Source organism: Zeus faber (assembly GCF_960531495.2).
Source record: "Zeus faber genome assembly, chromosome: 4".
Taxonomy (NCBI): Eukaryota; Metazoa; Chordata; class Actinopteri; order Zeiformes; family Zeidae; genus Zeus; species Zeus faber.
Window position 1 is genome coordinate 4,276,320 of NC_137191.1, and position 22,083 is coordinate 4,298,402.

At 44.1% G+C, this 22,083-nt stretch overlaps 2 protein-coding genes across 2 annotated transcripts in view; both read left to right on the plus strand.

Moving 5' to 3' along the window:
• The window catches only part of fam20cl (family with sequence similarity 20 member C, like), a gene marked incomplete at both ends in the record, with an annotated part of 46,820 nt that overhangs the window by 4,053 nt on the left and 20,684 nt on the right, over nt 1-22,083 (plus strand). The window contains 3 exons of the mRNA XM_079998883.1: nt 33-148; nt 512-692; nt 1,197-1,306. Of these exons, the coding sequence (XP_079855009.1) occupies nt 33-148; nt 512-692; nt 1,197-1,306 (407 nt within the window). The remainder of the gene's footprint in view (nt 1-32; nt 149-511; nt 693-1,196; nt 1,307-22,083) is intronic.
• dnhd1 (dynein heavy chain domain 1) overlaps nt 4,936-22,083 on the plus strand; it is a gene marked incomplete at both ends in the record, with an annotated part of 35,411 nt that continues 18,263 nt past the window's right edge. The window contains 21 exons of the mRNA XM_079999780.1: nt 4,936-5,333; nt 5,526-5,693; nt 6,248-6,451; nt 6,556-6,666; nt 6,876-7,032; nt 7,310-7,564; nt 7,879-8,022; nt 9,967-10,030; nt 10,576-10,784; nt 13,724-13,991; nt 14,131-14,288; nt 14,676-14,801; nt 14,927-15,203; nt 15,829-15,956; nt 16,130-16,328; nt 16,420-16,511; nt 16,996-17,227; nt 17,904-18,029; nt 19,169-19,276; nt 19,394-20,686; nt 21,104-21,823. Coding sequence (XP_079855906.1) covers nt 4,936-5,333; nt 5,526-5,693; nt 6,248-6,451; nt 6,556-6,666; nt 6,876-7,032; nt 7,310-7,564; nt 7,879-8,022; nt 9,967-10,030; nt 10,576-10,784; nt 13,724-13,991; nt 14,131-14,288; nt 14,676-14,801; nt 14,927-15,203; nt 15,829-15,956; nt 16,130-16,328; nt 16,420-16,511; nt 16,996-17,227; nt 17,904-18,029; nt 19,169-19,276; nt 19,394-20,686; nt 21,104-21,823 — 5,437 coding nt within the window. The remainder of the gene's footprint in view (nt 5,334-5,525; nt 5,694-6,247; nt 6,452-6,555; nt 6,667-6,875; nt 7,033-7,309; nt 7,565-7,878; nt 8,023-9,966; nt 10,031-10,575; nt 10,785-13,723; nt 13,992-14,130; nt 14,289-14,675; nt 14,802-14,926; nt 15,204-15,828; nt 15,957-16,129; nt 16,329-16,419; nt 16,512-16,995; nt 17,228-17,903; nt 18,030-19,168; nt 19,277-19,393; nt 20,687-21,103; nt 21,824-22,083) is intronic.

A 22,083-nucleotide genomic window follows, 5' to 3' on the forward strand; every position in this document is an offset into this window, starting at 1 on the left:
TCTCTCTCTCTCTCTCTCTATCCCCACCTCAGGATTTTGGGGTACAGGAGGGTTCCTCCGGCGGTGGGGCGGGTCGTGGACATGGCCAAGGAGATCAAGAACATCACCACGGACCGGAAACTGGCTCACACCTTCTTCACCTCTCCCGGTACCGCTCCCGCCCTGCCCTCCATCGCTCCCGCCTCTTCTGGATTCCCCTTTCCCCCCCTGAATGCCGCCGTCACCACCGCCGCCGCGGGATCCGTAGCGCACCTCGTTCGGCGCCTTCCCCTCCATCGGCGCCTTCCCCTCCATCGGCGCCTTCCCCTCCTTCGCCTTCACTCCGTCCGGAGGCCCGACAAACCTCGTTCTCTTTAGAGCTGTTTTTTCATTCTCTATCTCTCCGTTCACCATTCTGTATTCATCCTTGAACATCTTCTTCCCTCCTCCCCTCATCTCCTCTCCTTCTCTCTCCTCCCCTCCCCTCTCCTCTACCCTATCCTCTCCTCTCCTCTCCTATCACACCCCCTAGTGGGAAACCTGTGTTTCTATGGCCAGTGTTCCTACTACTGTTCTACAGAGCATGCAGTGTGTGGCCGTCACACGGCCCTGGAAGGTTCCCTGGCCGTCATGCTGCCGGACCTGTCCCTGGCCAGGCGGAGGTCCTGGAGGTCCCCCTGGAGACGCTCCTACAGCCGCAGCAAACTGGCAAAGTTTGTAGGCCTGCATTGGGTTATTTGGGTGTCTGGCTGCCTGTAGAGGTGGGAAATCCGGTTTCAGAAAGTGAAACTTTTGTCAACCATGTGGAATTGGTAATGAGCATCAACCCAGGGATCCAAATCAGATGGATCAATGCCTGAATGGAGCAAAAACATGGCAGGATTTTCACTTTCTGAACCTGCAATGTTCTACCTCTGTCTGTATGAAGGCAAAAGAATCCAGTTTATTTACCAGTTCATATTATGAACCATATGTCTAACCCAATAGAACTGTTTCTCTAACTTAACGGTACCAAATATTTTGAAACGTTCTGGGAATTGTACTATTCTAGCGCCAAAAAGAGGACACAAGTGGGAAAGCGTCAACAGCAAACATACAAATAAGAAATGGGCTCACGTCCTAAGTTTTATAAATGGACTCTTTTCTGAAAGTAGAATTATTGACTGATATTCCCAACGCAGTGGTTGATGGGTGTCAGCATCTCACGCCTCTTTCAGATGGGAGACGGGTCCCGACTACTGCTCCACGGTGAAGAAGACGGCACCGTACGACACGGGCACCAGGCTGGTGGACCTCATAGACATGGCCGTTCTGGACTTCCTCATGAGTGAGTTCTTGGCACTCTGCAGACTTTCAGAACAATAAGTAGGTAATGCTCCGGTCCTGTGGACACGGGACGGGAGCATTAGAGTCCCTGTTGGTTTTTGGGGGATGGGCCCGGATAAGACCGCTGCTCCGCCCACTTCTAGTCTTATTGCGAGCAACAAAGTACAAGTACCTTGTTACTGCATCTTTCAAGTATCTGGACTTATGTAACTTTATTCCGTTTCAGAGACTTTTGACTCACTCCACTACGTTTCAAGGCAAATATCTGTACTTTTCACTACTTCATTTTTTATTTATTTTGTTAGTCGGGGTCTGGATCCATAAAACTCATCAACGTTCACCTGATCGATATCCTGGTAAATTACCGTGACACCACATTTACTGTAGATTTTAATATACTTTTTGGAAATTGGATATAATATTTGGAAAACATCAGAAACTGTAGGAACACTCATCTGTAGAAAAAAGGTACAGTAGCACTGTATGCTGGATTATAGAATAGATGGATAGATAGATAGATAAATAGATAGATAGATAGATGTGTGGATGGATAGATAGATAAATGGATAGATGATGGATAGACAGATAGATGGATGGATGGATGGATGGATGGATGGATAGATAGACTGTTATATCAAGGCTCTGGATCTGACAAGTACTATTACTTTTAATAGTTTAAATACATTGATGGCACATATTTTGACTTGTACTTCATTTAACATGTCCATGTTGTAGTTGTATGTGATTTTAGTACTTTGTGTTGTGTTTTGTACTTTTAATGAAGTAAAATCTCTTTCGTCCTACATTTAATTGGCTGCAATACACGTCCTGGCCGCGGATGGCAGCACTGAGCAGACAGACGGTTATGTATTAGAATGGTTGATGGGGTTAGACTGTCCTAAAAGTTAGATTTTTAGTAACTTTAGTAACAAGAGACTCTTCTAGTCCAACCCAACTACACTATTTCGGGGACGAGGGTGTTTTCCCATTGAAATCAAAGAAGAAAAAAAAAAAAAAAAGAATGTTCTCTAGGATCCCCATCTTCCCAAGATACAAAATAAAATAATAATAATAATAACAATAATAATAATAATAATAATAATAATAATAATAATAGCTTTATTTGTATACCACCTTCATCAATTTATTAATTAAATTGAAAGAGCGATGAATACAATACAATACAATAAATAATTAAATAAGTACAGTATGATAATAAGAAATAGAAATAAAAAGGAAATAATTAAAAAGTACAAATGAAATAGATAAAGGAAGGGGCAACATCACATAAAAGCAGATCTATAAAAATGGGTTTTGAGAGGAGATTTAAAAGAACTCAGTGACTCTGCTGTGTCTCCTCAGGCATGTCGTTCCAAGGCTGAGGGGCCCTCGCCCGCTGGCTCATAAGGGGTCAAAATATCAGTTTTTTAGCTTGGAGTCAGACCCAGATGTGCTTTGAAGGTGATTAGTAAAATCTTAAAAACGAACAGGGAGACGATGGAGAGAAGCCAGGATTGGGATGATGTAGTTTCTCTTTTTGGAACCGGTAATAAGCCCAGCTGCTGCTAGTTGGAGGCGGGAGAATGACATTTGGTTGATGCCAGAAAGGAGGGGGTTACAGTCGTCTAGTGGTGAGAAAAAAATGGTCCTTAATGGGCGTTTTATTTTACAGTGTTTTTGAATGAAAGAGTTTGTTGTTTTATCTTTCTGAAATTGTACCTCTAGGGGTACTTTGGGGTATTGAAGGGGTACTGCCATAATGAAAAAAAAATGTGCTCAAAAATATTGGTTATATATAATGTTTAAAAAAACACATACGACGCACATAAAGTGCATCATTTATGTTAATTTTATTATTTACTCGGGCACACTAATGCTTACGTTGGGGTGCGGGGCAATGAAAAAATATCGAAACTATTCAGGAATATACGCATATTTACATCAGACAACGCGTTTGACGTCACCGACCGTGTTGAAAAGTTTGGCTGCGCTTGTGGCCAGAAGATCTACTTGGAGCGCACCCGCTGCGCTGCCACGGCAACGGGGACGCGACGGCGGCCGCGCTGACGCTGCAGATCAGGTAAGAACTTCTCTCCAGATTTAACTGTGAAACGGTCGGAAAGTCCGGAAACAATCCTCATTCTGTCCCTTGATATATAAACAGAGTGCGCCAAAGTAATCCCGTCGTCATGGAAACGCGTTCACGTAAACCCACGTAGATACGTCAATATAAAGCGCGCGCGCACGCACACGCACGCACACACGCACAGTAAGCGCACTTTTACACTGTCATTTGTAAACTAACTTTGTAGTTCCTTATTCAAACTTTCGAAAGGTAGATTTTATTCGATCTTATACTTTTTTTTCTCAATGCCGGAGGACTAGTTTAGTGACGTCAGTTGCACCAACTGGAAACCAGACGCTTTTGCTTCTGGGATTCAGAGTTTCTGCCAGGGAGGAATTCTGTGTCACAATCAACACATATTTATAACAACAGGGTGAGGGCTACCATAATAACACTATAATACAATAAATAACAATACAATGGGGAAAAATAAATATCTAAAAATCTGTATTAAGATATAAAAATGCCAAAACAGACTAACATACATTTATTTCTCTCATTTACAAATAAATGTAGCATCATTTATACGTCATTAAATAGGTTTTCATATGTTTTATCGCTCACAACTTAAAAACTCCTAAGTATTTAGTCATTTAGTGTTTAGTCGTTTAGTATTTTGTCTTTTTCCATTTGTTTTTGTATCTATCTTTTATAACATGCTTGTGAATTGTGCAACAGGATTCGTTTGGGACTGGCATCTGTTTACTCAGCTGTTTGCAGATGCAACAGCAGTTTTGGGGTAATTGTGACAGACAGTCATGAGTTTAGAAGAAATGGTTAAAAATTGTGCCATGAAGGCTGCTTGGTTCAGTTTTAAACAACAACAACATTCTGATGTTATTAAATCCTAAGCCTACATGTGAATGCAATTCTTACTTTCATACTTACCTTATTTCCCTATAGAAAAATCCAAGAACGTCCTTTGGTTGGATTATTCCAGTTGGCAATCACTGACCTTGATATCCGAAGTGAAGGTAACTTTTCTCAAAAGTAGTTCGTAGAATCATCCCTTTCATAACCTGGCCTGTTTCTACCAAATAGTTACCTCTGCCCGATACATAATATTATATTACTTGCAAAACTTTATTGAATAAGAGGCAATATTTTGTCCAAAATTCAGTCTTAAATTTAGTTACAAATGTGCCTTAAAAAGGTATTAAAACGTTTTAAATGTTACTCTGATACCCACAGACACCCTGGATTATTTCTTATTTGCGTATCATATACAACTGTACTTATGGTCGCAATTTTATTTTCCCATGCACTAACATGATCCGGCTCACCAGCTCATTTGGTGGTTTTTTAAGGAACCGCTCTATAGATAGACTTTGCAATCTGTATTTATCTGCCATGTTCTGCAAGTTTGCTGTTGATGTGCCTTAATATGATTGAATGCAAACATCATTTTCTTGCAGAGAAATACAGCCTCTGTAAATTGAGACTGGAGGAAGCCTCTCGGGTCTGAGGCAGATGCGCCGATCGTAGAATGATCGGCACAGCGCAGGATGGCCGATCAAAGAAACAATGACGGGCATCCAGGGCCCGGCGACAGGGTCGGCAACGGGCCTGGGGGATCCAGAGCCAGGGTGAAGGACAGCGCTCTGAGGATCGGTGTGGACTGCAGGCCCCTGCTGACCCTGCCAGCGATATGTCCCCGGACACCTCTCACCGGCGCCGCAACCTTCAAGTCCTTTTCTGGTCGTCCCACCATCCATCAACGCCCTGCGCCCGGCCCACTGTCCATGGTGGAGCTGCCTCGTCTTATCGCCCAGGTTGGGCCCGGGCTGGCCGAACGGGACAGTATTTGGGTGGAGGGACCTCATCTGATGGCCGCCGTGCTGGGCACCAACATTCCCGTCACAACCGCGAAGGTGCCTTCGGCTCAGGGGTTACATGACAACAGGTAATTACTTCACTGCCCTGTTGGATAATGTGCGGACAGAATTTGTAAGAGAAACGATAGGAAAAAAAAACGAAAGATTGAATAATGAGAATAAAATGCACCATTAACGCCGGGGTCAGGGAGCTTCGCCATGGCTGTGATGTAATAAAAATGCTACTCAGTACGACGCTCATCCACTGTGCACTGTGTCAGTCCCACAGATGTCGCCGACACCAGGACAACGGCAGCTATTAGAGAGAAAAAGAATAAGAGCTCTGCGCGCCTCACAGGCGCAGAGGTGGCTGAGATATTAGCCACAGAAAATCATCCTGGAGCCCTTGAAGTGTACTGTCTGAAAGAGAGCAGCAGTGTGGCCTACAGGTACTGGTTCTAAGATACTAAAGCAGTGTGTCCGCAGTGGTGTGTTGTGTGATAAATAAAGACTGTTTCTTCTTCTTCTTCCTGCTGTCTATATATAGCACTGTCCTTCTGCTCTGTGCGTATGGATTTTCTATGCCACGCTCATAGAAATAGATTTTTTTATACTGTACCTCTGAGTGACGGTTTACAGCTCCGGTTCTGGTGGTTCAGTCCCTTGAGCGGAGGAAAAACATGGCAGTTTAAAAAAACAAAACTATTTAACTTTCTGCACCTGAGTCACCCACCTCTACCCATAAGTGCTTGCAAAATAATATATTGAGGCAACGTCACTCCTGTAAATTCTTGGACGCAGGAAGAAGTGACAAATCTGTGTATGTAAGAGGAGAAGCACTCGGATGCTTGACTAGATTTCTCCTTCTTAAGTAAGAGATGACGGACGTTGCCGTTGCCGGTCGCAGATCATCGCCATTTTGATTTGATCGCCAGTGTCGCCATTGCTCATTGTCCTATGTTCTTTCATTCCACACCAATGCCGCCCCGGGCCTTCCCTCCAGACCCTACCACTTGGAAGTGGTGGATCGGGGCCAAGCCAGCTCCGAATACCACATCTTCTCGGCAAACGGCGTGCTGCGCGTGACGGCGAAGGGCGGCGGCGGCCTGGTCCCCCTGGCCCAGTGGCGCAGAGAGTGTCTGCTGTGGGGAGCTCTGCAGAACATCCCCTTCTTCAGATTTTACAAGCTGCATAAAGCCTTTGCACGGTAACCCCCGCTCTGTCCATTGGCACGAAGCCGCGCTGCCCATTTCCCCACAATGAGTTGAGTTGACAGAGCGTGACACGTGTTTTGGGCTGCTTTGCTTCCAGGTGGCGGAGGAACGTGCGGCGGGTCGTTTTTCAGCGCAAGTGCCAGAAGCTGCGGGACACGTTGCTTCAGGCCATGCCTCCGTTTAGACACGCGCTCATCCAAATCTCCAGGTGCGTAAAAGCCAAAACACGCATGCCCGGCCTTCACGAAGCCCTCATTTGCAAGAACATTACATGATGAGTGTTCACAGGGACCTCACACTGCTAACGTATCAACCCATGGCATCGAACCTCACGGGAGTGAGTGTGGTGCGCAGACAATGAGCCTTAGGGTCCGACATCAGCGTGCTGACCAACCCGCCGCTCATGTCCTTTTGCAGTTTGAACGAGGACCTGAATCAGATCCAGCGGCTTCCCTGGAATCCCTCCAAGATGTACACGCTGCCTGAGTTCAAGGACGTTCTGATCGACAATAGCAAGGGTTGTCTCAGGAAATTTCAAAACCTGCTGCGCTTCCGCCACAGCATCTTGAACGCGGTAATGATGTTTTTATAATCGACGACTCTGAGCACTTTGCCAACTTTTTTAAGAAGTTTGCCTTTGAATGAACACAAGGGTGTTATATAGGGATTGGACCGGTGAAAGCAGCTGAAAGTAACAATTACTGAAGGTTGTTGGTAATTTTGAACAAGAATTCTTCCATTTCCTTCTTTCCATAAATGTACCATTCACTTTAGAGGGGAAGTCCAATATGACGTGGCCCGGGTTTGAACCCAACACTAACCAGTCACCGAACCTTGCCTTGGCTCTCCAGGTCCACCAGGAGAGCTACCGGTCACACCAGGAGCTCCAGCTGCAGGTGGAGAGCTCTCGGATGTCGTGCGGACGCAGCCAACCTCTGCACCTCCACATGGCTCACCAGCGTGCCAGCGGGAGGAAGCTGGCCGAGGCGGAGTACGTCCTGCAGAAGATGGGCAACATGGTCGCTCTGGTCAATCAGATGTTGGTCCAGGGCCTGGTGGCACTGACCCGGCGAGAGGTCACGTCATTCCTCAACAACCTCGTCAAGGTGATGAGGGGAGAATTCCTTCATATTTGGGCAGTGGCTCCCCAAGTGCGGCGACAGCAGTTACAGGACTATCAAACGTGACCCTTGACTTGCCCTGCCACCTCGCCTGCACGTCGGAGGACTCCTTAAATAGTTCTCATTTGGATGCATTTGTCTAACCTAACACCTGAACGTAACCACCTTTCACCTCATACCTAAACCTTTGACTCTAAGTAGAGCATTAACATTAACTCCATTGTGTGTAGCCAAAATAAGTGAATGGACGATCACAATAACTGCATGAACCAGTTTGTTTGTCTCCTCTGTGTACGCAGAGGGACAGGGCCGAGCAGGGCGCTCTGTTCTGGGTCCAGCTGGTGTTCGGTGCAGACGGGGTGCTGGGCGTGGACCCGCCGCTGCGACTCTTCCAGGACGTGACGCACGAGGCTCTGCTGACGGCCGCCGACTCCACCATCCAGGTGACAGCGACACCAGCATCCGCACTCTTACTTCCGTATATCCAGCATCGCACACTTTCGACTGCCCACTCCTACATTTCAAAGCAGATATCTATATTGACAAATTTTTATTGCTCATTGTTTATTTTTAGTTCTTGTCAGTTTTTTTAAGGTTCATTGTATATTTTATATTGTATTGTATATTTCTAATTAATTTTTATGTTACATTTTTAAATGAAGTCTTAAGTTCATTGTATATAACCAAATTCTTTACTTTATTCATTTTATTATATGTGCTGCTGTGACACCACGAGTTCCCTCCAGGGATTAATAAAGTACTTATTTTATTGCATTAGCCCATTATTTTATCTATCTAACCCAATCTCTACTACTGTACATTTCCAACACTGTCACCTTATTTTAGTTAAACATGTCTATATTTCATTTTTACAGTATATATATATATATAGATTAGCAAAAGCCGAAGCAAGAGCAATCAATTTCACAGAGGAACCAATCCACTGAACCAATGTGCTTGTGTTGTGATAAACTATCTCAACCCAATTAAAACTGGGCAAATTTGTGCATTAATTAATATTACTGAATTTTTTTTACTGCAATTTCTGCCTTACTGATATTGTAGCTTAAATGAACGAATACAATAAATCTAAAAATGTGACATAATTGGTATATAATATAATATACATTTATTTAATATCATATAATATAGGACAATATAATATGATATGATATGATATAATATAATATAATATAATATAATATAATATAATATAGTTCGTTAGTTCCTTCCGTTCCTTCTGGAACATTGGGCGACGAGCCCCCACCATATATATATATGGTGGGGGCTCGTCGCCCAATGTTATATATACCATATGGTATTCCTTACCAGAATGGCTTCTTCTCGTCGTTTCCGTAACATGCTGTTTTTTACGGGGTGAGGTTGTTAACCCCATGCCCAACCCCCAACCTGGAGGAGCGAATATCTATAATAAATAATAATAAAAAAGATAATGATAATAGTTATCATTATAATATTAATAACAACATGATAATATAATAAAAATAATATCATATAATGTAATATAACTAATATGATATAACATAAGACAATATAATATAATAAAATACAATCGAATAGAATATAATATGATATGAAATAATGATATAATAAAATAGAATATAATGTAGTATAAAATCACAGTGACGAAGTGATTCTTTAATCTGCAGGGCTATCTCTAGTTATAGCGCGTTGTGATGATTCGGTTCTTGACGACTCACTCAGTAAAAAGATTCGTTCAGTTTTATGACGCCAAGCACCTTGGACCTCGGACCTTGGACCTTGGATCTTGGACTTTGCCTTGGACTTTGATGTGGTCCTCAGTAGTTATTTTCAGTTTGTGACTCGGATGAGCCACCTGCTTCGAGTGACTCCAGACTCCCGAGTCATTTTAATGATTTGTTCGCCCTGAGCGACTCGTCCGCGTGTCACTACTAGCGCATAGGCGCTCGCTGCTTTTAAGAGCTTCCGCTAAAACAAATAGTCCGAAGCAACGTCGCTTTATGCGAACACTGCAATGATTTGGCGAAGTATTCAACCGCAGAAACACAAACCCAACGTATTCACTGTTATTAATGTCAAATTTGGCTCATCCGTATTGTAACGTTCCAAGATGTCGCCGCTAACTAGTGTTAGGGTTAGCTTGCAGGCGGACTGATATGAGGGACGATTGCCGCCAATTATGATAATACGAAAAGGTTTGTGTGTGTGTGTGTGTGTGTGTGTACGTGTGTGTGTACACGTGTGTAGTATAATAACTTTAATTAAAAACTAAGGAATTCATTCTGCAGTTTGATTTTCCTGGGTTGCTGCCAACACCCGTGTTTAAATAGATGTGGAAGTGATGTTTTTCAACCGTTATGTCTCGGATTTCCTCCCTCTTGTAGATGTGCGATGACAGCGGCCTGTTCCTGGAGCTGAGCAGCGCCGTCCCCAGCCCGGCTTTTCCAGGTGCTTATATCGACCAGGTTGGCCGCCTGTGTTTGGCCTTTCCCCCTTCCTCCTCCGACGCATATCTTATTGAACACACTGTGGTCCGGTTGCCCCATTGTCAAACACTTTTTATAGGAAAAACAAATAAGTGCTCAAGTACTTAATGAAGAACGAGGCAATTGATGACTGCAATGTTTACGCTAAAACAAGCCAAAGTTAAATATAACCCCCCAAAAAAGTGTATTTTTCTTAAATTATGACTTTTACTTTACATCATCATTAAGGAGGTGCTTTTATCCAAAGCGACTTACAATTCATATATGGATGGCTGGAAGTGTCTTGCTCATGGACACTACAGCATGCTATCAGGAAGAGCTGGGGATCGCGCAAGCAACCTTCACATTACTCGACGACCTGCTCTACCTCCTGAGCTGCTGCCCCCGATTGAGCGAAACTCTGCAACTATTTAGCCAACCAAGTGGGCAACAACTTCTGAAAGGTAGTGTCGGGCCTGGCCGCAAAGAAATAAGTGTTTGACGCCTGTCGCTCGCTCCTGGCTGCAGGTGCCGTCACCTTCCCGGGGCAGAGCCAGGGTGTTAGCAATGGAGTGCAGTGGATGGCCCATGGCGTGAGGCTGCCCAAGTATCTGCTGATGCAGGGACACCGGCCGATCGGGAGCTGCTGCCCCGTGTCGAGGACGCACCTGGAGTGGCAGCTCAGTGCCCACGACCTTTCAGCGGAGCTGGACCGAGAACAGGCCACCATCATGCAGGCGAGGCCGCCCGCCGTCTTTTTACACCTGTGATGGGTTAAGCAAATTGGACATATTTGAATGAAGTTGTATTGCAGAAATGAAACCTGCCTTTCCCTTTCAGGGGCTGCCAATAAAACTCTGGGAGTCTATCCACCGAGCGGGGTTTAGGGGGGGAGAGGGAGTCTTTCTGGCACTCGGGCGCCGACATGGCGTGAGATTTTTATTATAGAAGGGAACAGAAAGGCTTGCTGACAAAATGATAAACAATTATAATTATAATAAATACAGCTGCAGGCAGCAATACACAGGGTCCGTTTTAGTCGTGTTGGGGACAAATTGCGTTTTAGTGTTTGTGACTAATTACAATTTCACGGGTTCTTGTTTTCTGATGCATTCCTAGTACATGAACGTATCATTCATTCCCACAGTTGGGTCGACATGGCTATGACTTTCTGTGGATTCATGTTTTTTTGTCTTTAAAGGCGTTACGATTCCATGAAACTGGAAAACGGTTGACATTATTCAGCGATTATTTAGTTTTCAGGATTCAATTTTTCCGATTCAATCCGAGAATATGAAACTCATCGTGCACTTGCACGATGAGTTGTATCTTACGACTTCTGCGAATCCGGCAAAGTAAGGAGGAACACAACGCCACATCTAACACTGGGTTATATCGGAATAGAATGTCTTAATTTACAAAAAGATCAAAGAAATAAAATATCACTCGAACAAACCCGCAGACATCTACCAGGTATGTCAGTACTGTACATAAACACACACGTTTGGCTACTTTCTGTCAAATTTTGTTGGTTTTTCACTATTTTCTGCTCCGTATGTGGATCAATTTGAACAAAACTTGAACCACGACATGTCTGTGACGTCCCGGTTCTAACGACACCTTGTCCGTTGCTCTAGCGGTCGTCCTTTTCCGGACACTTTTAGCCTGAGAAATTCAGAGAAAAATAAAAATCCGATCACTTACAATATGGGATCCAGCCCTATGGGTTAAAGATAGCGGCAGGCAGCAATACACGGGGGTTCAGTATCGACACTTTTTACAATAAAATAATTAAAAATTTTCCAGTTCCCATGGAACATAGCTTTAGTTTGTGTTGTCGCATGTCTTGACATCATTAGTACTAAAACAAAATTTTTGAGTTTCCATTGAACACAGCATCAGCTGATGTCATAACGCGGTGATGTGAGTTTTTCCAAGTCCTGGTGACACAGAATTACTACTACAAGCCGAACACTTGTTGGTTGTTATGACTTTATCCTTAAAAAGAAGTGTCTGTCACATAGTCCACTGAGTCCTGCCTCACTGTGTCTGTGGAAGGAAATCACTCCGTGTGGAAGTTCCCAACATCACACTTCCATTCAAACAGATTAAAACACTGCATTTTCCTCTAAGTAATTTCATCAACTTTTTAATCTGTTGGGACTAAAATAAAACAGACACGATTCAGACCTGTTGCTCTGGAGCTGCAAGCGAACTCCATGTGTGAGGACACAAACACGTAATATGTTTTGGACTGTTTTCGACACTTAGAGTTTGTGTGTTACGACTGTCTCAAATGCTGCAAAATAAGGAGGGACACGGCAACAGGTTATATGTGAACAGAATGCTTTCCAAAAAAGGCAAAAGAGACAAAATATCAAACTAAAGGCTCTGGCGATGGAAAGCAGTTAAGGCGATACACACACACTGGCGCTCTGTGTCTTGAAGGACACATTCCCCTACGTCATCAGGAACCCCCCTATGCGGCCGTAGGGGGACGTTCAAATAGTTGTATGGCGTCTGCTGTCAGCAGGCACCCACGCACCCGGAAGTGGCTAGTCTGTCCGTAAGGTCCGTCCATCTTCCGCCTTTCCCTGGCAGTGCGTTTGAGTCTGCTGCAATAGTCGGTCATCCCTCCGTTGCCATTCATCACGTCTTCCCTCTGATTCCCCTTGTTTCTCCTCGTCTCCACTGGAGTGCAGGAGGTAACATCCCTTGAGTAGATTATTGTTAAAAGACTTGTTGGAACAACAACTTTGGAACAGGGACGCAGACTGTTTAAACTGAGGTGACTCAGGGGAGGGTGCTGCACGGGACCATATAGATGGTGGTTTGTGTTATTTTGCACTAGGTGTGTATATATATATATATATATATATATATATATATGTATTACCGCCAGTTAAGCGGTTACTAAATCAGGTTTCTTTGTAGGGTTCTGCTGGCTGTATTTAATTATAATTTATCAGACCACGACTCTGACTACCGACTGCTACAACACACACACACACACACACACACACACACATCCAGTTTGCAACCACTACAGAGCGATGGAGTCTACAATATGTAGCTTGCACGGTGCGAATGTGCGTTCGTAGCCACAACCTGCACATACAGTAAATAGCAAATTTGATGATGTCGCATTGCGTCTTACTCCAAAAAATCATCTCGCTCCACCACTCGACCAGAAGTTTTAGAACCTTGGCGTCTGGCAGTGCATGAACGGCTACTATCGCTCAAATTTAATCTTTTTTTTTCTTTTTTTTTACAAATTCCTGCTCCCAATGTGGATGGATATGTATGAGACTTGAACCATGAGATGTCTCCGATGTCCCGGTTCTAACGACATCTCAACTGTGTCTGTAGCTCCAGCAGTTGTTGTGTTCCAAACACTTTTAACCCGGAAAATACCAAGGAGGAAAAAAAAAAAAAGATAATCCAAACAATAACACAGCTCTTGCATAGTTTATCGTGCTGTCTGATTTATTGATAAGTCTTTCTTGTCATTAAACTTCATTTCGCTCACAAATGTGGAGAGCAACGCCATTCACTGAAGTCAATGCAATTAACATACCAGTTTGTTCATCATTGCAGTGCCTAAAAAATAAGAAACTCACCAGAGAATAGACGCACGCGACACATCCGGTGGCTTCATTCCATTTGACGTTTCCAGTCACAGCATCTGTTTACTGGACAGGAGGCTCAGTCGGAGGTTCAGCGTCTGTGTGACGGGTACGAGTGGCTGGCTGACATCCATTTGGTCACCAGCCAATGGTGCGCCGCCTCCCTGGACGCCCTGAGGGGCCAGCCTGCCTCAGCCTACGGGGCGCTCCTCCAGAAGGTGCATCACTGGGCTGAGAGGATCCGCACGGTGTCGCCATCGTTCACCACCTCCAATCGGCTGTTCAGTGTCTGCTTTAGCTCCGTCCTGGACCCACTGGGTGAGCAGAGCTGCAATTTATTTTCAGTAGTAACCCTGGAGCAATGACCAGCCACTCCCGCCATAAAGTATTACTTGTCATGTAGAGTGTCAAGATAGTATCATAGGACTACTGAACAGTGCCCTTGTTTGTCCTCTAGGCCTGCAGCTGAAGGTCATTGAGGAGGACGTCTTGGTGCTGCTGGAGAAGGAGATGGAGCTGCACTCCAAGAGCCTGGTGTCAGACCTCAAGCACGCCAACGCCGAACTCAACAAAGACCCTCACGAAATACTAGAGTACACAGAATATGCAGCCGCGGTACGTTTCCAGTTAGTAATATCCACATTACTAATGTTTCTCAAATAATTATTGTGTGTAAATGATGGAACTGATGGAAGCACCAATAGTCACCTCCAAAATATCTTCAAAGGATCAATATCGAGGTATTTGTCAAAGAATATTGCGATATTTGATTTTGTCAAAGTGCCCCACCCTACTGTCCTGAGCATAACTCCAACCCAGCTCTGTGGGAGAAGCTTGACACGGATTGTGGCAACTTCAGAGACAGAGGGCAGCAAATAACTGACCAAAGTTCACTAAAACTGTTCTAAACAATTTAATTATCATGGAAATGAAAGGAAATTTAGCATTTTACTGTTATTTACTCTGTGATGGAATTGGTAATGTTGTTTTGACTTTCCACAGGTGAAGCGAGTTGAGGAAACATCTGTCGGCGTTCAGCCGCGTGTGGAGTATGTGCGCTCTCTTCGCGACACCATCACAGCCAACTACAGGGAAATGAGCGAGAAGGAGGTCTTTTTGGAGGAAGAGGTCCTGAAACCGTCCAAACGCTTCCATCTCATCACATTTCATTTCATGTCATTCCAGATGGACCCTGTCTGCTCTGACACTGTGTGTGTGCGTACGTGTGCGTGTATTCGTTTTGTGGGCCATAGGTGCTGAGCTTGCGGGACCGTTACGTCACTCTGTTAAGACAGGCTCAGGAAATGGTCCGCCAGCGTCTCCCCTCCACGTCTGACTCCTTGTACCAAGTCTTCTTGTCTTTGGTCGCCGACCTTGAGAAAACAGTCTCCGACGGCAGCTCGGGAACCTTCCTCGACCCGACACAGGACTCGGACGCGATCCACAGCGAACTGGACGCCCTATGCGAGCGGGCACATGATATCGAGAGGAAGATCACGGAGCTGAGCGGCCTCAGGGGAAAGCTCCGAGGCAAGGGAGCGTGACATGGTTATAAAATGTCCAGACCAGTGAGAGCAATTTCCAAAACGATAAGCTGTTGAAATGCAAATGGTGTGTATTTCAAAGTTATACCACGCCCCACAGCCCTCCTGAGGAGGGAGGGGTACTTTCTAATTATTTGATTTGATATTTTGATATTTTTTTTAGAATTGGACATTCACTTGGACATTAAGTGAAACACATAGCAATGGATTTATTTTATCAAAGGATGGAAAAAAGTGAAAAGCAAATATCAGGAATCAATAAATTAAACAAACAAGTAATACTGCCTTTCAGGGTTTGTCTCAGACCTATGCAACCTAGTTGAAGAGACATTTTCAAATCAGTATCAGGCTTTTTGGCCAAGTATGCTTACACATTGTGTTGTCAGTGACTCTTTTGTACGGAACAGTAAAATGTAAGAAGTAAAAAAAGGAAAACAAAATTTCATAAAATGATATACAGTAGGACTGGCGGTATAATGAACAGTATTTATGAGTGCAATGGGCAACATAGCACAAAACATGGTACAAATAAATTGGACAGCTTGGTTCACTCCTAATCAGATAACGACATTCAAAATGCAGTTGGTAAAAGGTCTCTTGTTTCCCCTCAGGGTTTCCTCTGGATTTGACAGTCGTGACGACAGGCATTGAAAACATAGACGCGCGGAAACAGCTGTGGGAGCTCCTGTCTGTCTGTACAGCCACAATAGGAGACTGGAAGGCTCTGCTCTTCCGGGAGGTGACTGACCCCCACACCTCTCATTCCTTTTAGATACACATGCGATCGACAGAAGTGCATAGAACGTGTGACTTTTAAAAACGCATGGCATTGAAATATTTTATATTTGCCCTTCTGTCTACCTGACGGTATGTCTTTTCAACACTTGCCTGTCGAAATATATGTTTTGACAGTTTGCAGTGCCCGACGCCCAAGAGAAAGTTAGTTTGTGGCAGCAGCAGGCTGTGTCCCTGCAAAGCACCATTCCCACCCACGATGAAGTTCTGCAGGAGACAATGAAGACCCTGGAAGACTTTGGCCAACACCTTCCGTTCTTGGCCCAATTTTGCAGCCCCATGTTGAAGGAAAAACACCTGCATAACCTTTTCAGAGGCGAGCGATTTAATGATGACTGTGTGCACAGCTGGTGTCGGTTTGTGGTTCATAAATACCGAAAGTAACGTCTCAACATCTCTCACGACAGGCGTGGGCCTACAGTTTGTCCCAGAGATGAGGTTTACTGTGGCTGAGCTGATGTCTTTGCAGCTTGGAGACCAGAAGAACATCATTAACAAAGTAATAGCAGAAGACTTATTACTGTAGGAAAACTCAGGAAAACATATTCATTACATGGGAATATTACCAGAACAGCACACGCTATGATATTTTTGGGGATCTCTTCCTCCATCACTCCTTAAGTGTTTTTTTGTTTTCGGGGAGATTTTCCATGCTCAGCCGGTGAGTAAAGCTATGGGATGCTGTTAATTTCTGTGTGAAATGTGAAGATGGCAAAGACCTTTGAGACACTACTGTGATTAAGGGGTGTATAAATAAGCTGGACTTGACTTAAATCTTTTTCACCAGGCGAGGAACTGATCTGGATTGGTATTGGTTCATTCATAATATATTTGCACATGAGTACCAATCATTATTATTATGGATATTATTACCATCACAATATTATTATAACCAGAATTCCAGACGATATCTAGTCTCAAGTCACAATATGGACATTGTATTGATAGCACAGCCCTAGTTTACCCTCTTATCACCCACCCAGGTATTTAAGGAAGCAAACATGGAGTGGGACATGGAGGAGGCTTTTGGGAAGCTCCAGTTGGCCTGGGAGTCCAGGCTGTGTCGTCTGGCTGTTCCAGAGTGTTTCAACGCCCTGCGGGGACGACAGGGCGCCCCTCAACCTGAAACGGACCATAAAAACGCAGCAGATTCTGCTTCTTCAAGTCTCCAAATGGCCGAGCAGCGAGATAGTGGTGTTACACTCATCATCAGTGGTAAGACTGACTGTGAGGAATGCAGGGTTCACAGCACTATACAGTCACTGTGAAAGGCAAACTAACCCCTTTATTGGTTGTTCATTTATGGCAGCACGTAGAATGAAATGACTGTAAAATGTGTCCATGTGTCAGTGATTCGTCATAACAAGTAATGCTATTATAGTGTGGTGGTGATTCACAACAATTTGGCCTTTTGAGGTTTGAGCATCAGATTTTGTTCCATTCAGGCTCAGCCCTTCTGCGGTCTGGTTCATATCCGGCCCAAGGCCCTTTGCTGCATGTCCTCCCTTCTCTCTCCCTGCCCTTCCTGTCTCAATGATATCCTATCTTATAAAGTGAAAAATGCCGCAAAAAAAAAAAATCTTAAAAAAAACAACCTGTCAGATTAGATATGGAGGTGCCCTTTTTCGATGCAGCTTTAAACACTGGTAGCTGTGTTAAGCAGTATTGGATGGGATGGTTTTCAGGATTGCTTCTCAGACTTGCGTAGGCACTGGCTCGCCTCACTTTAACAAAACAAAAGCATAAATGAATGGTTAATAACAGTTAACAGGCCGTATGGATGCCTCATCCTGGATATCTCTACCTTTGAGCTGATGCACACTCTCTCCCTACCGTCTTCTACGGGACTCCTATTCCATTTTGCTATGTTGAATAGAGTTGTGCATTTCAGGGCTGGAAGCGCTGCAAGCTGAAACAGAGGACAGTGTGATGAGTCTGTCCATCATGTTGGCCTCCCCCCACATCGCAGCGCTCAGGTCGGAGGTGCAATACTGGATCCAGCTGCTGCAAGAGCTTGGTAAAGTGAATGTCCAGGGAAAGGTCCTCATGTAAATTTTTTTATCATGTTTATGAGTCACTTTGATAAAATATAATTTAAATTCTGTCTCCAACTGTTTGAACATGATGAGTTATATCCTGCAAATATGCAGCGTCTGTTTTTTTCTGTTTTTTTTTGGTTTGTTTTCAACACTTTAAGGAGAGCTTCTTGAGGTATTTCAAAGATACCAGCAAGCATGGAGGTTTCTGACCAAGATGTTTTATGAATCTGTTGAAGCTCAACAAGTGGAACTGGTATGTCATATTTATCAAAATATTAAGTTTACACGTTTTAATTAAAATGAACAATCTTAAAAAAAGCGTCAATCCAGGTTACATTTTTGTCTGATTATAGTAACAATATGGATACCAGATCATTGTTGATGTGTGCTTTAAATTAAAAATAAGCGTTTTTTTCAACATTGACACACATTGCTTTTTTTTTCTATATTTCAGAGCTTCAACAACGTAAAATCATTGTAGAGGCTCTGAATGGAACAGTGTTAAACTGTTAATCTAAAAATATTCAAATGTTGCTAGCTTGAACATAAGAGTAGATGAATACACTTGCTTCTTCTGGAATATTCAAAACCGTTTGTTGATTTTGAATTATAGGCTAAATTTCATACATGCCATTTTGATGATATCATAGTTGAATAATATTACCTTAATATTATAAACATAAATGTGAGAGTTTAATCGTTTTAAGTTTTATATATTATGTTTGTATGTTTTTTGTATATTTGTATGTTGTTACGGGATGACCTGTAAGTCATCATCATTCTGGATATCCTCTGTCCTAACAGCTGCAGATGTTCCATCCAGTGGACAAGACGTTTCGAGAGATAATGTTCTCTATATCAAGTGACCCTCATGTACTGAACATGGTCTGTCCCAAAAGTAAAATCAACCATTTCTATGGTGATCACCTCTCCACGCTTCTCACTGCTGGTCTATCTAGCATGGAGGCGATTTCCAACAGAATGCTGATACTATTGGACAGACCCCGTGCAGCGTTTCCCAGACTCTGCTTTCTCACTGACGGGGAGGTGATGAAGCTGCTCTCATTGATTCCCTCGCCCTCCACCTTACTACCCATTGTGCGAAAATGCTTTAAAGGAGTGTGCTGGCTTGAAGTGGCCAGTGAAATGCCACATGACGGGACAGGTCTGCCCATCTCTGAGGCCCAGGCGCAGGGGACAGTACAGGGGGTGTTTGGTAGCATCGGTGAGCAAATTCGATTACTTTGCGCTGTGAACCCATATCTAGACCCCTTGGTTTGGCTTTGCGAGTTGGAGAAGCAACTTCTACGGACCATGACACAGCTAGTAAAACAATCTGCAGGTGCTCGACAGCGACCTCAACTAGAAGATGAATACTGTGAGGTTGACAAGTACATCAGAGACATCCAGTCACGTAATTCCGAAGGAGCGAAATACGCACATTTCATGCTAGACCTGCTGCGCAAATTTCCTCTTCAGTGCCTGTTGGTGGCTGAGGAAGCTGCTTGGTGTGAGGAAGTTTTAAAAGTCTCCCATGTCTCAGCTCCTGATAGGTGGAGCTGCATGAAGGAAAGTAACTCATCCAAACTGAAAAACTTATGCCTCGTCATAAGACAGGGAACCGTAGGAGTTCATGATTCAACTGTGATTTCTAACCATTCAATGATGCTCATGTGTTATTTGGTGCAGTTTACCATGAATCATGGCGAGATGCTCTCCAGGCTCATGGGTGTGCAATGTGAGCTGGAGTCGTCTTTTGAATGGCAAAGTTTGATAAAATATCATGTCAATGTGGACACAACTGGACAGAATGACTCCGGCCTTCAGTTAGATGGCAGTGATATGTCAACATGTTATGTCGATGTTCTGGGCTCTCGACTGCCGTATGGTTATGAGTATCTGGGTCCGAAACACTGGACTATGGTGAACACCCCTTCCACAGATAGGGTGGCCCTGGGGATTCTCCTTGCTCTGTCCAGCTACAGGTGTGGTTTTGTGAGTGGACCTTGCATGTCTGGCAAGCGAAAGACTGTGATTCAATTAGGAAGAGCGCTAGGGCGTCAGGTCATCACTTTACAATGTTGTCAGGACATGAACCCTCGGGTCTTTAATGAGCTGCTATGTGGTGCACTCCAGACTGGGGCTTATCTTGTGTGGGACTCCGTAAACCTACTGACACAGGTGGTGCAGTCACTCCTGGGACAAATCCTGGCTGATATTAACAAATCCTTTTCTGTGTTAAAGAGAAACACAGAGCAAGTATTGGACAGGAAGCCGGCGGAGAGGGTCACCACCAGAGACGATTTCAATCAACTGTACCCAATGGTGTTTGCTGGAAAAAACATTTTTGCCAAGCCAAGCTATGGGTCCATTATCATCTCATCAAAATGCTACAAAAGTGAAATGCCTCAAAGTCTGCGGGCAGCGACCAGGCCCATTTCTTTAGCGAATCCAGATTATAGAATCATTGCAGAGGTGTTGCTTGCTTCCCAGGGTTTCGCCGAGGCCATGTCTTTAAGTCGGCGTCTGGTGACCCTCTTTAACTTGGCCAAAGAGTCATGCTGTCTACCTGAATTCATCAGTGGAGAACAGACCAGCTGGCTTGTGGTCTTGAAAAAAATTGTTGCAGCCTCTGGTAAACAGCTCCAAAAAAGCCTCCGTCAAGATGTGGTTTCATTTGACGGGAAAGGTATGCCTCACGTGAGTGTGCGTAATAGGACTGGTGCAGTGTCCGAGAGTGATAGACAAGATAGTAGCCCCAAGCACAACAGTCAGGTTGCAGCCATGATAGAAGGTGTAAAGGAGGAGAAATCTGTTGTACAGGCAATCTCATTTGTTTTATTTCCAGATTTTAAAGACAGCAAAAAGGCCACACAGTTCTGCAGTATTTTCAAAGAAACCTTTCCTCTGGCATGTGCCTTTCCTTTTGCCCAGCAATGTCTTGAAGAAGAAGAGCAGAACCTTCTTAGAGATGCGATTACTGAAGAGTTAGAAAGAAGAGGGTTTTACTCTGATACGCAAATTATTCTAAATGCTCTCACAATGTACAAAGCCCTGAAGTTCTCGAGGGCAGTTCTGCTGATGGGACCTTCAGGAAGTGGGAAGTCATCCTGTTACCAAGCTCTTGCTGGCGCACTCCGCAGCCTGGCTGCCGGGCTAGCAGAAAAGTTATTTGATGAAGGAAACACACCCGACATGGATACTAATAACACAGATCCGCAAATACGATCAACCTGGAGCCCTGTGAAAACAGTGGTCCTCTTTCCTAATGCCATGTCCAATGAAGAAGTGTTTGGTGGCTTCTGTGAAAAGGAAGGACAGAGGGATGGATATTTCAACAAAGTGCTGAGGGAGTCAGAGCAATGCAGCCTCTCACCCCCTGCCTTCTCCATCAACAAGAGGGAGGTAGATAGGACAGAACGGGTGACATGGGTTGTGATGGATGGCGAGCCACTTGGACAGCCTGGCTGGCTGGACTCCTTTGGCAACCTGTGCAACTGGGAGGATCCATCTCTCTCCCTGGCATCGGGGGAAACGTTTTTGCCAACACAGTCGATGCTAAAGCTGCTGGCAGAGATCACAGACCTCTGTGATGCAACCCCATCTGCCGTGTCTCGCTGCAGCATTGTGTGTTTTACTGGCGCTGATCTTTGGAAGGCAATTTGGAAGGCTGAAATGGATGCTCTCAGTAGAGAGGGCTTTCTGGATCAAGGAACTTTGACAATGTGGAACCGTCTGGCTGAAGACCTTTTCAGTAAAACACTAAAATTCTGTGCGCAAAATTGTTCCACCTCTATAAAGCCAAGTGATGAAGAAAAAAACCCAAACTGCAAAAATACTACACATGGACTGCAAGAAGTTATGTCATTCATTAGAATCCTACGGGTCTTCACAGAGGATTTTGGGAAGGTGCAAGGTTTTAAAAATGGATGCACACAGAAAGACACCCAAGGTATAGTATTAAAGTAAAAGTCAAGTTGTACTCTGATATAAATGGAAGTATAATGTTATAATGTATACATATTAATTCTA